The following is a 13,307-nucleotide window of genomic DNA, read 5'->3' as shown; positions in this document are numbered from 1 at the left end:
AGTCTTGTAGCAAATGCTACATAGGGAAAAGCCTTTACCTTCTAAACCCTTTAAACGTGCTCTGTTATCCTCCCAGTCCACTCAGTTATCTGATTCTGACATATCATCTGGGGAGGCAGAAGACACAGACCTCTCTCACTCTGACAGTCTCAGGAGAAGCCACCCTCTAAACTAGATATAACTGAATCCATTTTGCAAATAGAAGAGGATGAACCCACTCCTGAGAAAAAAAATGCACTTTTTAAACGACAAAATGTAGTTTTACCTGCGTTCCCTCAATCAGACCAGTTATCTGATCACTTGAGTGAAGCATGGAATATGCCTGGTAAAAGGTTTCAAATTCCAAAACGGTTCAGTTCCTTTTACCCTCTTCCAGCTATCGATTGCACTAAATGGGAAGTTCCCCCGGCGGTGGATTCTCATGTAATTCGTTTGGTTAAAAATGCCACGTTACCCATTCATACAGCTACCTCCTTGAAGGAGACTACAGATAGACGTATAGAAGCTTGTAATAAATCTATTTACTCTCTCTTAAAGGAGCTATTACTCGTCCTGCTAGGGCTACTGCCTGGGTGGCGAAAGCCATTGAGAGTTGGACAGAGGCCCTAGAAGAAACACTTCCTCCTGATGCTTCAAGGGAGCAACTCTCTTATGTATCTCACATTAGGGAGGCAGTTGTGGATACGGCTGTCCTGGCCTCCAGGATATCTGCCACTACGGTAGTGGCCCACCGTATCATTTGGCTCCGTTCCTGGAAAGCAGATTCAGACTCAAAATGGGCTCTGGAGTCTCTCCCTTCGGGAGACATCCTATTTGGTCTAGAGCTAGATAAAATTGTGACTACTTTGGCTGCTTCCAAGATGGCGTTCCTGCCCTTTACCTATAATACAAAACCTACAACATCTTTTCATTCCTTACGTCCTCAAGGTAAAGCCAAGGGTCAGTCCTTTCCACGGCAGCAGACATCAGCCAAGGCCTCCAAGCCTAGGTCCAAACAGGACAAGGTTGCAGCCTTACCTGGTGGGCCTCTCTCAGGGTGGGAGGCCGAACTCTTCAATTCGCCCAGGTTTGGCATCAAACCACATCGGATACACGGGTAAGGTTACATGGTTTCCCATGTAATCGCCCTCTTCCTGAAGCGACTATCTCACAGGCATACACGCAGACTGGCCTTCCTGTGCAGACTACGGTCTCTGCTCATTCTACTCGCTCTGTGGGCAACCCGGCATGGCACCTCAGCTGAACAGCTATGCAAGGCAGCCACTTGGTCTTCTGTCCACACCTTTCTTAGGTTTTATGCCTTTTGATACATTTGCCTCTCAGGATGCTTTCTTCGGGCGTAGTGTTCTATCAGCGCAGGAGCGTTCCAGCCCTTGAAACACTGCTTTGGGACATCCCCCAATGTCTCCCTGTGGAGCCCTATGGACCCTGAAGAAGATAACTTACCTTTTGTTAACTTTCTTCCAAGTCCTCTCAGGGCATCTGCCCTGACGCACCTGGCTTCTATAGGTTTCTTCTCTTGGTCACTTGTTTCCTTCTCTGTGGGAGAGTGTGATTCTTCAGTGTACTTCCTCCTCTCTTGTCCTGCTCCTGCTTGGGCTTGTTAACAAAACTGAATTGCCCTCAAGCTGTGGGCAGGGTATAGTAGGAAGGATCGGATCATCCTGGGATTGAAAAATGTTGCTGTTGGTGTCCGGTCCTCCAAGGTCCCACCTACACCCCAATACCCCAATGTCTCCCTGTGGACCCTATGAACTTCTAAGAAAGAGGGTTAACCAAGGTAAGTTTCACAATAACTCTCATTTTCAATGTTCTACTTAAAAGCACCCACCGCCCTCTAACCCCTCCCACCTCCACCGCACCTCAGTTTTTTTTTTTTTAGATATTTGTTTTTATTAAGCCTGGTGTTTTGTTTTTTTTTGGGGGGGGGGGGAGAAGGGTAGTGCTTCAGTACATGTTTACCGGGCTCAGAGTGCCTACCAGGCCTAGTTAGTGAGCGGGTTTGCGCTCCTTTCCTTTGCCCAGTTCCAAAGGACAGTCGTCACTTCATTGACTGAGTGTCCTGAGCTCTACCTATGCAGAAATAGCCTGTCCACACCTTACTAAGGAACTCCGGGGTCTGATGGCAGCTACAGCCTACCACTGATCGTAGCCCTGGGCTGTGACCCTTATTCACACACTCTTCGGTACACAGCACCGCATGAGGGTGACCTTGTAACTGGGTGACGCTACTGCTCTGCAGAAGACTACAGCAGTGTTCGGCCACCGCAGGAGAAGGGTTTTCAGCATTTCTGGCACCATAATTACCCCACTCCCAGCGAGTCATGGCAGATGGCTCCTTCCCCCGTCCCTCCTTGGCTTGCTGAACGGATGCTGCAGCGCCATCCTCTGAGATTGCAAGTATCTTCTAAACTGGGGGAGTGACTTAGCTGGGCTTGTTGGCTTCTAGAGAAAGATTACCTGTTAGAAGAACAAGGGTGGTGGTGTAGATATGTGGGGATTAAAACCAGTTCTTAGATGTTGCTGTCCCTACTACAGCATGCATATATGTTGAGCCTGATTATTGCCTTCGGTAGTGATTAAGAACTGTTCTTATTAGTTAATTAACCCTTATGCTACAGAGTCCTTTTTAGCTGCCCTCTGTTTAGTATTAATAGTACAGTTTAGCAGACTGTCAGTGTTTTTACAACCTGTTGAGAACCACTGCTGTGCAGTTTGCAGATATTGTTGTTCTTAGGCTTGTCATTAAATTTTTCACCATTTTATAAATATTCAATTCCGTATATGATTCAATCCCTTCCCATTTTATCAGTCTTTCTGTTATTTTGAAAACAGGCAAAGGAGTATCCATATGTCATTAAGGCTCCGTCTAACAACAAAGAAGACAGGTCTCAGTTCATGAGAAGAATGGCACTGGAAATAGAACGGGAAGAGGGGACAAAGATGTACAAGGTATTTTTTGTGTGACACCGTTGTTGTTTTTGCTTTGCTGACCTATTACAGTAATGTTCTGATTGACAGCCCTGAAGAGTTTTTATTATTTTTAAACTAGCTGTGTTTTCAAGCATGGACAGTCCAGGGGACGATTCCCACTGCATTCCTAAGTCCAAACATGCATATTTCAAGGACATAAAGGCGACCGCGAGTATATTTCCTTTGTCTGACCAGCTGGTGGAACACATGGAGGTGGCTTGGAAAACACCTGGAAAGCGTTACCAGCCGCAGAAGCGCCTGGCCTATGCTTTATCCTTTTCCTGAGGACTATTTTACTAAATTGGAAACTTCACCGGCGGTGGATTCTCATGTAACGCACAAGCGCAACACTCCCTATGCCTTCCATATTGTCCCTGAAACGTACTACTGATAGAAAGGTGGAGGTTTGCCTGAAATTAATTTATTCCCTTTCAGGTGCCACGTGCAGACCAGCCATGGCTATCTGCTAGGTGGCTTGGACTATGGAATGTTGGGCATACACCCTAGAAGGGTCCTTGTCTTCGGATGCGACCAGGGAGCAGTTGAATCTTGTGGGCAGCCTAAGAAATTCAGCTACCTATATTAACTAGGCTGCCTTGGATGTCAGCTTGTTGAATGCTAGGATTTCCATTGCGGCACGCCGCTCTTTGTGGCTTCGGTTGAGGATGGTAACCCTACGCTCAATCATACTGGCTATGGAACCTGGGGATTTTATGGTGTCACTGGATATTCAGGATGCATACCTGCATATTCCAATTTCTTCGGCTCACCAGCGTTTTCTCAGGTTTGATGTGTCACAACAACCTTTCCAGTTTTCGGGCTCTGCCGTTTGGCCCCTCTACTGCACCTCTGCTGTTTACAAAAATGATGGCGGTAATGGCAGCCCATCTGCCTGTACCATACCTGGACGACCTCTTACTGTTAGCAATGTCTCCAGAGGTACTTCACCACCACCTACAGCTGACAATCTGTGCTACAGATGCACGGGTGGTTGATCAATTGGAAGAAGTCTTCCCTGACCCCATCTCAAGGATGCTCTCTGTTGGATTCACAACAGCAGACAAGACCTCCACTTTGCAGATGCGAGTACGCAGATTCCTCCACAGTTGCCGAGTGTCCATACACTCGGCGATGCAGTTACTTGGATCCATGGTGACGACGTTCGACATGATGGAATATGCCCAGTTTCATTCCCGGCCCCTGCAGAAATTGATCCTCTCCAGGTGAGGCGGATTACTCCCATCGGATAAAGGCACAAACGATGGTGCTCTCTCCTGAGGTGCGTCTGTCTCTGACTTGGTGGCTGCAGTCGGTCCACCTCACCAGGGGATGCCCCTTTTTTTAATTCCAGACTGGGTCCTCCTAACGACGAACGCCAGTCTCTGGTTAGGGCGCAGTGACAGGTCCACATTCCTTATCAGGGACGGTGGACAGCAGAGGAGTCTGCTCTACCAATCAAAATATAATTTCCTCTTTATCAAGGTGATTGGGGAATGAAGAAATTCCATATCTCACCCATTCTAGCAAAGATGTTAAAGCCTAGTCATTTGTAAATGTGTTTACATTTTATTGGTTTGAACTTTTTTTTTTTCAGATTGATAATGCTGTGAGGATGGAATCGCAGAATGTGAAGACTACTTCAGCCAATCGTGAGTATATTATAAGCCCATGTGCTTTGTTACATATATGTAAATTTCCCTCTCAAGTACCAAAAATCCTCTTATGACACTGGCAAAGCAGTTGGCTCAGTGATTGCATACATAGTCATTTACATAGTTCTCACCCAGGAAAGTGTTCCATCGGTTATTGATATATAATCAATCCTGATAAGCTTGAAATTAGCATTCTTTCATGGCCCATACATGTTGCTGTTTGTGAGTGATTGTGACAGTATGGTTTTCATGTTGTTGAGTTACTTCATAGTTTCTAACTAATATATTAATATTTTTTAGTGGGTGGATTAGTTTTTAGTGATTCTGCCACAGAGATATAGCAGAACAATATTCTGCCCCATGTCAATCCAGCCCCTGAACATGACATGGCATGATAAGGGGGTTAGATGGGAAAGAGCTGAACGCGCTCTGGTGACTCTTTGGTCTCTTTAGGCTGCAGGATGCCCTGCAAGTCAAATGTTGGTGCCAATGGAGGCCCCTCCCCGAAACTTTTTTTTACATTTTTGTGAGTTCTATTGTTCTAAGAACAAATTTTTTTGTATTGAATCTTTCCTATTGTTTCATTTGCTGCACTTGTCCCACAGCCACTTCAGGGACATTTTTGAAATGTCTAGATTTGCATGTAACAGTTCTGTTTAGACACCTCTCTGAACATCAGATAAGGTGTACTTGTGGTACCACAAAATGTTGCCCATTTTATCCAGTTGTTTTAAATAGTTGTACCGATGCAACCCGGAATAGCAATAGAAATGTGTAAAAAAATTTGTATACTATAACAATGGCCACAGTAGCCATGCCCCTTATACTCATAATAAATGCCCACGGTAGCGGTGCCACTTATACACATAATAATGCTACACACACACACACACACACACCCCACCCCCCCCACACACCCCACCCCCCCACCAATACATAGACAGTGTACACACTGCACACACAGTACATATACAGTGCACACAAATGGTTGAAGGTATCCGTTGGGGCCGTGCGTCGGACTATTGAACGAAAGTCAAAATGTTACAAGGAAACAAACTGGTCGTCCAAAAATAACTGTTCATGAGGACAACTTCATTGTGACTACTAGCAAGCGTAACAGGCGTTTGACCGCTCCGGAAATAGGAGGGGAGTTGCGGCAAAGTCGATCCCAGCCTGTGTCCGATAGGACGGTGGCCAGGCGCTTGCAGGAATATGGCCTTAGTGGTCGGGTTGCGGTATGAAAACCACTTCTACGTGCTACAAACATAGCAAAAAGGTACGCATGGTCTAAGAAGCATAAGGATTGGACTGAGGAACAGAGGAAGAGGGTGCTTTGGACTGACAAATCGAAATTTGTACTTTTTGGCTCGCATCGCCGGGCTTTTGTACGTCGTCGTCCAGGTGAGCGATTTCTCCCAGACTGTGTAGCGCCAACAGTTAAGCATGGAGGAGGCAATGTCAGTGTTCTCCCCAGGCTGTTTTCTGCGGGTGCATCGCCCGGCAGAAACAGCCTACCGCCCGGCAGTTACCCCCGCTCTGGAACGCTGGCCTCTGAAGTGACTGGAGGCTAAAGAAGCCTCCGATCACTTCAGAGGCAAGCGTTCCCAGTGATGCACTGCGCGGGTGACGTCAAGATGTCACCCGAGACGTGAGGAGCCTGCCCCGCGCGCCTGCTGGATCTAGTTGGATGGTGCCAGGACCAGTCTGGGGGCACTGCCTAAGGGACACTATTTAAACCTGGGGGCACTGCATATAAGGGGCCAGCCTGGGGGCACTGCATAAGGGACACTATTTAAGCCTGGGGGCACTGCAGAAGAGGCCAGCCTGGGGGCACTGCAGAAGAGGCCAGCCTGGGGGCACTATTTAAGTCTGGGGGCACTACTTCAGACAAAAGACCAGGAATGATGATGTTCGTCCATGTAAGATGACGTTTTGCCTCGTTCTGAGTTCCGTTTTTTTGGAGGGAAAAATCCGAACTCCACGTGCAAACTCGAACCTATCCGAGCCTGCACATCCCTAATATATACATACATACATACATACATACATACATACATACATACATACAGGGACATTGACAGAATTTTCATATTTTGGCCTCTATTCACCACCACAATGGCTTTGAAATTAAACAAACAAGATATGCTTTAACTGCACTCTCTCAGATTTAATTTGAGGGCAATTACATCCAAATCAGGTGAACGGTGTAGGAATTACAACGGTTTCTATATGTGCCTCCCACTTATTAAGTGGCCAAAAGTAATGGGACAAACTAAACAATCCTAAATCTAACTTTCACTTTTTAATACTTTGTTGCAAATCCTTTTGCAGGCAATTACAGCCTGAAGTCTTGGACGCATAGACATCACCAGACGCTGGGTTTCATCCCTGGTGATGCTCTGCCAGGCCTCTACTGCAAATGCCTTCAGTTCTTGCTTGTTCATGGGGCATTTTCCCTTCAGTTTTGTCTTCATCAAGTGAAATACATGCTCAATCGGATTCAGGTCAGGGGATTGACTTGGCCATTGTATGACATTCCACTCTTTAGCCTTAAAAAACTCTTTGGTTGCTTTTACAGTATGCTTCGGGTCATTGTCCATCTGTACTGTGAAGCGACGTCCAATGAGTGCTGAAGCATTTGACTGAATATGAGCATATAATATTGCCCGAAACACTTCAGAAGTCACATCATCAATAAATACAAGGGAACCAGTTCCATTGGCAGCCATACATGCCCACGCCATGACACTACCACCACCATGCTTCATTGATGAGGTGGTATGTTTTGGATCATGAGCAGTTCCTTTCCTTCTCCATACTCTTCTCTTCCCATCACTCTGGTACAAGTTGATCTTTGTCTCATCTGTCCATAGGATGTTGTTCCAGAACTGTAATGGCTTTTTAGATATTGTTTGGCAAACTCTAATCTGGTGTTCCTGTTTTTGTGGCTCACCAATGGTTTACATCTTGTGGTGAACCCTCTATATTCATTCTTGTGAAGTCTTCTCTTGATTGTTGACTTTGACACGTATACACCTACCTCCTGGAGAGTGTTCTTGATTTGGCCACACCTAATGTTTTTGCTATCTCTCTGATGGGTTTGTTTTGATTTTTCAGCCCAATTATGGCTTGCTTCACTGATAGTGACAGCTCTTTTGATCTCATATTGAGAGTCGACAGCAACTGATTTCAAATGCAAATGTCACACCTAGAATCAACTCCAGACCTTTTACCTGCTTAATTGATAATGAAATAACGAGGGAATAGCCCACACCTGTCCATGAAATAGCTTTTGAGTTGATAGTCCCATTACTTTTGGACCCTTAAAAAGTGGGAGACACATATAGAAACTGCTGCAATTCCTACACCGTTCACCTGATTTGGATGTAATTACCCTCAAATTAAATCTGAAAGTCTGCAGTTAAAGCACATCTTGTTTGTTTCATTCCAAAGCCATTGTGGTGGTGAATAGAGGCCAAAATATGAAAATTCTGTCAATATCCCAATATTTATGCACCTGACTGTGTGTGTATATATATATGTGTGTGTGTGTGTGTGTGTATATATATATATATATATATATATTTATTATACACATACATACATACATACATACATACATACATACATACATACATACATACAGGCACTCTTGTTATAAATAATACCATACACATCAGGTCATCCGGATGTAACGTTTCGGTTTATCACCGTCTTCAGAACATGAAAAACAAATACAAACATCTTACCTTTATAAACATCACCCAAGTGAACGCCGTGCAGCCAAAAACGGGACCCAGCACCCGATCAGCAGACGCCGGCTAATGACGTCATCGCGCATATCGCATGACGCATGTGAAACCCATCACCAGGCATATAGTTGCTATGGAGACTAAATCAACAGTGTAATCACGATGGTATAGTTCTCAATTTAAATTACTAAAAAGCACTATTCCACAATCATGGAGACAAACATAACTACATATCATTACACATCATCTTGATAGTAAGTACTGAACACTCTACAAAAAACATGAAAGGGGGAGTTATTCATTAAGTCCCCGTGGACTAACAACATCCAACCTATGGATCCATCGGGATTCGCATCTTAATAAAGCCAGATTCCGATCACCACCTCTATTAGAAAGAGGGATGTGATCGATCATACGATACTTAAGACTGGCTAAATTATGTCCTGCATTGGCATAGTGTCGGGCAACCGGTTGTTCACTCATGCCATTAGCAATAGCAGCCCGAATGGCCGAACGGTGCACCCCCATCCATTCCTTGAATTTCCTCTGTGTCTTACCAATGTATGATAGTCCGCAGGGACATATAATTTGGTAAACCACAAAGGAGCTATTGCATGTCAGATGGTGTCTGACACGGAATTCCTTGCCAGAATGGGGATGGGAAAAGGTGTCACCAATGATCAAATGACGGCAAGTAACACATGAACATCTAAAACAACCCCAACGCTTAATGGACAGGAAATGTTTGGGTACAGACACCCCCATACCAGTGACATCAGTTTTAACTAGGGAGTCCCTCAAATTTTTGCCCCTGGTATAACACGGCATGGTAGATGTTTCTGTTAAATCCTATGACTCATCCGTTTGAATGATGGGCCATAATTTTTTAGAAATGTTATTAATTTGGTTTGATACAGGGTTAAAATTATTAACCCACGGGAATTTATTATTTTCTACTTCAGGGTCCATAGGGTATCCACAGGATACCTTGGGGTATAGGTGTGACATCAGTCATCTTAAGCACCATAGAGTTAAGCTTTCAGCCTCCCAGGATGCACTAGGGTCCCCCTCCTATACCCCGCCCCGAGCCAAGGCACCCCAGTTTAGTTTGGTGCCCGGCCGGAGTCAGGTGCACCTGTTGGAGTGGGGGCTAAGACGAGCCCCTGAAGCTTTTCTGCATGCAGCTGTGGCTGCACATCTGGATGTACAGCATGGACAGTCAGTCCTGACGTCCATGCTGTCTTCCCTACACCCCCGCTGGTACCAGAACGCCGGTACCGATCCGGGGATGCTGGTGGGCATCTGGGGTCACAGCTAGCGGTGACCCCAGATGTTCCGGACCATGGCCGGATTCAAGGGGGACAGCAAGGTAAGCAGCGGGGTCCCGCGGTGGGTCCCAGCTGTTACATGGTCCTGAGTCCCCAGGCAGGGGGCTCCCTGGGGACTGGCTGCAGCGTGGAGCCAGGTAAGAACCTGCGCTTCCACTACCCCCCTGGGACAGCGGACCGCAGCAGAGCGGTAGCGCTGCGGCGTCCCAGGGGTTAAATGCATGCCAGGGGAGCGCGCCTTCCCTGTCTCACAGCCGGCGCCTCCCCCGCTGCACACAGCCCTCTCTGCACTTTGCCGACTGGCCCTGTGGCAGCGCTCCTCCCCCAGGCCAGCCTCCTCTCTGCTCCTCGGCGACCATCTTCCTGAACGCATGGTGAACGCTGCTGGAAGCCTGGAAGGAAGCATCTTGGTCTGGGTCCCCCCGCATACCTCTCCTCCGCTGTGGTCAGGTCTGTGTATGCAGCGCTGTGTCCTACCAGACCCTGTGTCTGTGTAGTTGAGTGATCAGCGCTGGTTAGTGCAGGAATTGATTTTCTTTGCATTGTATGTGACTGTGCTAGCGCTGCTGCCTGTATCTTCTATTCTGACTGTCAGCTTTATTACTGTCCCTGTTCTTTCTGCTAAGCCCTTGCGGTGCGGTGCTGCAGGGTGGTCTCTCACCTCTTTAAAATACAATTGGTGAGAGGGGTCACATACTTCGTACCATCATGTCTGAAAGTGATTTTCCTCTCCGGCTACAGTGTAATATGTGTAAAGTACCTTTAGCGGAGGGGGAGGGTAGCGCGGAGGGCCTCTGCCGGCAGTGTTTGTCAATGGCGCGGCCTCTTACGGTTACAGCACCGGTACAGGAGCCGCCCTGGGCTTGTTTCGCTCAAGCGCTTACAACCTTAGCGGGCCAGTTAGCTCCGCAGCCCGCGTTTACACAGATGGGTTTGTCCCAGCAGTCAGTGGTGTCGTCACCCATGCAGGGTTTCTCAAGACAATTGGTGGTACCCCGCAGTCTCCCTATTTCCTCTTTCCCGGTTTCTCAGGAGCCGGCGTGGGTTAACTCCCTGACGACGAGTTCTGTACAGCACTTGTCGGATGTGTTGCAGGGAGAGACTGTGATGCGGCCACACAAACGGCCGGTGGCGTCTCTGTCGGCTCCTTATGAGGATGACGAAGGGACGTCTGATGATGGGGAGATTCTGGATCCTTACGATCAGGAACCTCTCCATACTAAGGACGCTGACGCTAGGTCCAGGGTATATATTCCTGGACTTATTTGGGCTGTCCGCACAGCCTTGGTGATTGAGGACGAAGTTCCCCCAGCTGCTAAATCAAAGTATGCCTTTTTTAAGGATGTGAAGGGTGACTCCACAGTCTTTCCTCTTTCGGGTCAGTTAATGGACCATTTAGAGGAGGCGTGGAAACAACCTGGCAAGCGATACCAGCCGCAGAGGCGCCTGGCAGTGGCTTATCCGTTCGCGGATAATTATTTTGCTAAGTGGGAATCCCCTCCACAGGTGGATTCTCATGTGACACGTCTTGTCCGTAGTGCCACATTGCCGATGCCATCCATGTCCTCCCTTAAGAATGCTACGGAGCGCAAGGTGGAGATCTGCCTGAAGTCCGCTTATTCCCTTGCGGGGGGGGGCAGCGCGGCCGGCTATGGCCATTTGCTGGGTTGCCAGAGCGATGGAGCGCGGGGCGGATTCATTGGAGGCGTCCTTTGATTCCGACTGTCCGGCCGAACAAACGGAGTTGATTGGTAATCTCCGTGATTCGGCCACTTATATCAACGAGGCGGCCTTAGACATTAGTACACTGGTGTCTCGAATTTCTTCAGCAGCGGTGGCTGCTCGTCGCACCTTGTGGTTGCGATCCTGGAAGGCGGACGCTGACTCCAAAAAGTGTTTGGAGTGTTGCCCTTTAACGGAGAAGTTCTCTTCGGTCCAGATCTGGACAAGATTGTGGCCACGCTGGTGGCAGCCAAATCGGCATGTCTCCCGTCGGCTGCTGTTCCTTCTGGTTCAGGACCATCGTCCTTTCGGTCTTATAGGGCCCAGGGCAGGCCCAAACCACAGTCTTTTCCCCGACAGGCTGGCCCCAAAAAATCGGCCATGCCCCGGAAGCAGGCGTGGAGTACCAGACGTCCTGCCCCTAAGCCTGATGACAAGCCTGCGGCCTGACGGTCCGGGCATCCCGTTGGGCGATCCCAAAGTGGGAGGCCGCCTGCTGCAGTTCGCCCGGTGTTGGTCGGTCACCACGACAGACACTTGGGTTCTCGAGGTGGTCTCCCACGGGTACGCCCTCTCTTTCCGGCACAGACCCCGGCTCGATTTTTCACCACGGGTCTACCATCAGACCGGAACAAGGCCACGGAGCTGCGGAAGGTCTTACACACTATGCTCCAGGCTGGAGTTATAGTGCCTGTTCCATTCTCCCAGAGGGGCCAGGGTTTCTATTCAAATCTTTTTTTGGAGCAGAAACCCAATGGGTCGTATCGTCCGATTCTCAACCTCAAAGCTCTCAACAAGTCTTTGCGGGTGCCGAAGTTTCGGATGGAGACACTACGGTCCATCATTCTGGCGCTGGAACCTGGGGACTACATGGTGTCATTGGACATACAGGACGCTTACCTGCATGTCCCTATTCTTTTGCGCCATCAACAGTTCCTCAGGTTTGCAATCCGCAGCGACCACTTTCAGTTTCGGGCGTTACCTTTTGGCCTGGCGACAGCACCGCGTGTGTTCACCAAGGTGATGGCGGTCATGGCGGCTTCTCTGCGGCTGCAGGGAGTCCGCATGTTGCCGTACTTGGACGTCCTCTTATTAGTGGCAGGATCTCCAGAGCTCCTTCTACGCCACTTGGACCTGACCATTGCGCTGCTGCAACGGCACGGCTGGTTAATCAACTGGCAGAAGTCCACTCTAATCCCGTCTCGGCGGATTCTGCACCTCGGAGCCTTATTGGACTCGGGACAGCAAAGGATCTTCGTGACGGAGGACAAGATCTCTGCTTTACAGTCAAGGGTGCGCAGTTGTCTGCACAGCCGCCGGGTGTCCTTACACTCGGCGATGAGGTTACTGGGCTCCATGGTGTCGGTGTTCGACATGGTGGAATACGCCCAGTTTCACTCCAGACCTCTGCAGCACCTGATCCTGTCCAAGTGGAACGGGCTGTCTCAGTCTCTGAAGTCCCAGACGATTGTGCTCACCCCGGAGGTTCGCCTGTCCCTTGCGTGGTGGTTACAGACGACCCACCTCAACAAGGGACATCCGTTCTGGGTTCCAAATTGGGTCCTGTTGACAACGGACGCCAGTCTTCGGGGCTGGGGAGCAGTTTCGGGTCCACACTTGTTCCAGGGCAGGTGGACGCCGACAGAAGCGGAGCTTCCAATCAATATCTTGGAACTCTGTGCGGTCTTCAATGCTCTCCAGCAGGCACAGCGGTTTCTCCAGGGTCACCCGGTGCAGGTCCAGTCGGACAACGCTACCACCGTGGCCTACATAAACAGGCAAGGAGGAACTCGCAGTCGGGCGGCTCTCGTAGAGGTCTCTCGGATCCTGGTTTGGGCGGAGCGCAATCTTCCGGCCATATCAGCGGTCTTCATCCCGGG

At 48.6% G+C, this 13,307-nt stretch overlaps 1 protein-coding gene across 8 annotated transcripts in view; it reads left to right on the top strand.

Annotated features, from left to right (window-relative positions):
- The window catches only part of LOC148519653 (uncharacterized), a 146,023-nt gene that overhangs the window by 109,162 nt on the left and 23,554 nt on the right, over positions 1–13,307 (top strand). For all 8 annotated transcript variants that reach the window (XM_088476312.1, XM_088476313.1, XM_088476316.1 and 5 more), the window contains 2 exons: positions 2,836–2,952; positions 4,568–4,622. In XM_088476312.1, the coding sequence (XP_088332438.1) occupies positions 2,836–2,952; positions 4,568–4,622 (172 nt within the window). The remainder of the gene's footprint in view (positions 1–2,835; positions 2,953–4,567; positions 4,623–13,307) is intronic.

This window comes from Taudactylus pleione, unplaced genomic scaffold (assembly GCF_031769625.1).
Source record: "Taudactylus pleione unplaced genomic scaffold, aTauple2 ptg000186l, whole genome shotgun sequence".
Classification (NCBI taxonomy): domain Eukaryota; kingdom Metazoa; phylum Chordata; class Amphibia; order Anura; family Myobatrachidae; genus Taudactylus; species Taudactylus pleione.
Note: the sequence above shows the minus strand (reverse complement) of the source record. Positions and strands in the feature narration are given on the sequence as shown.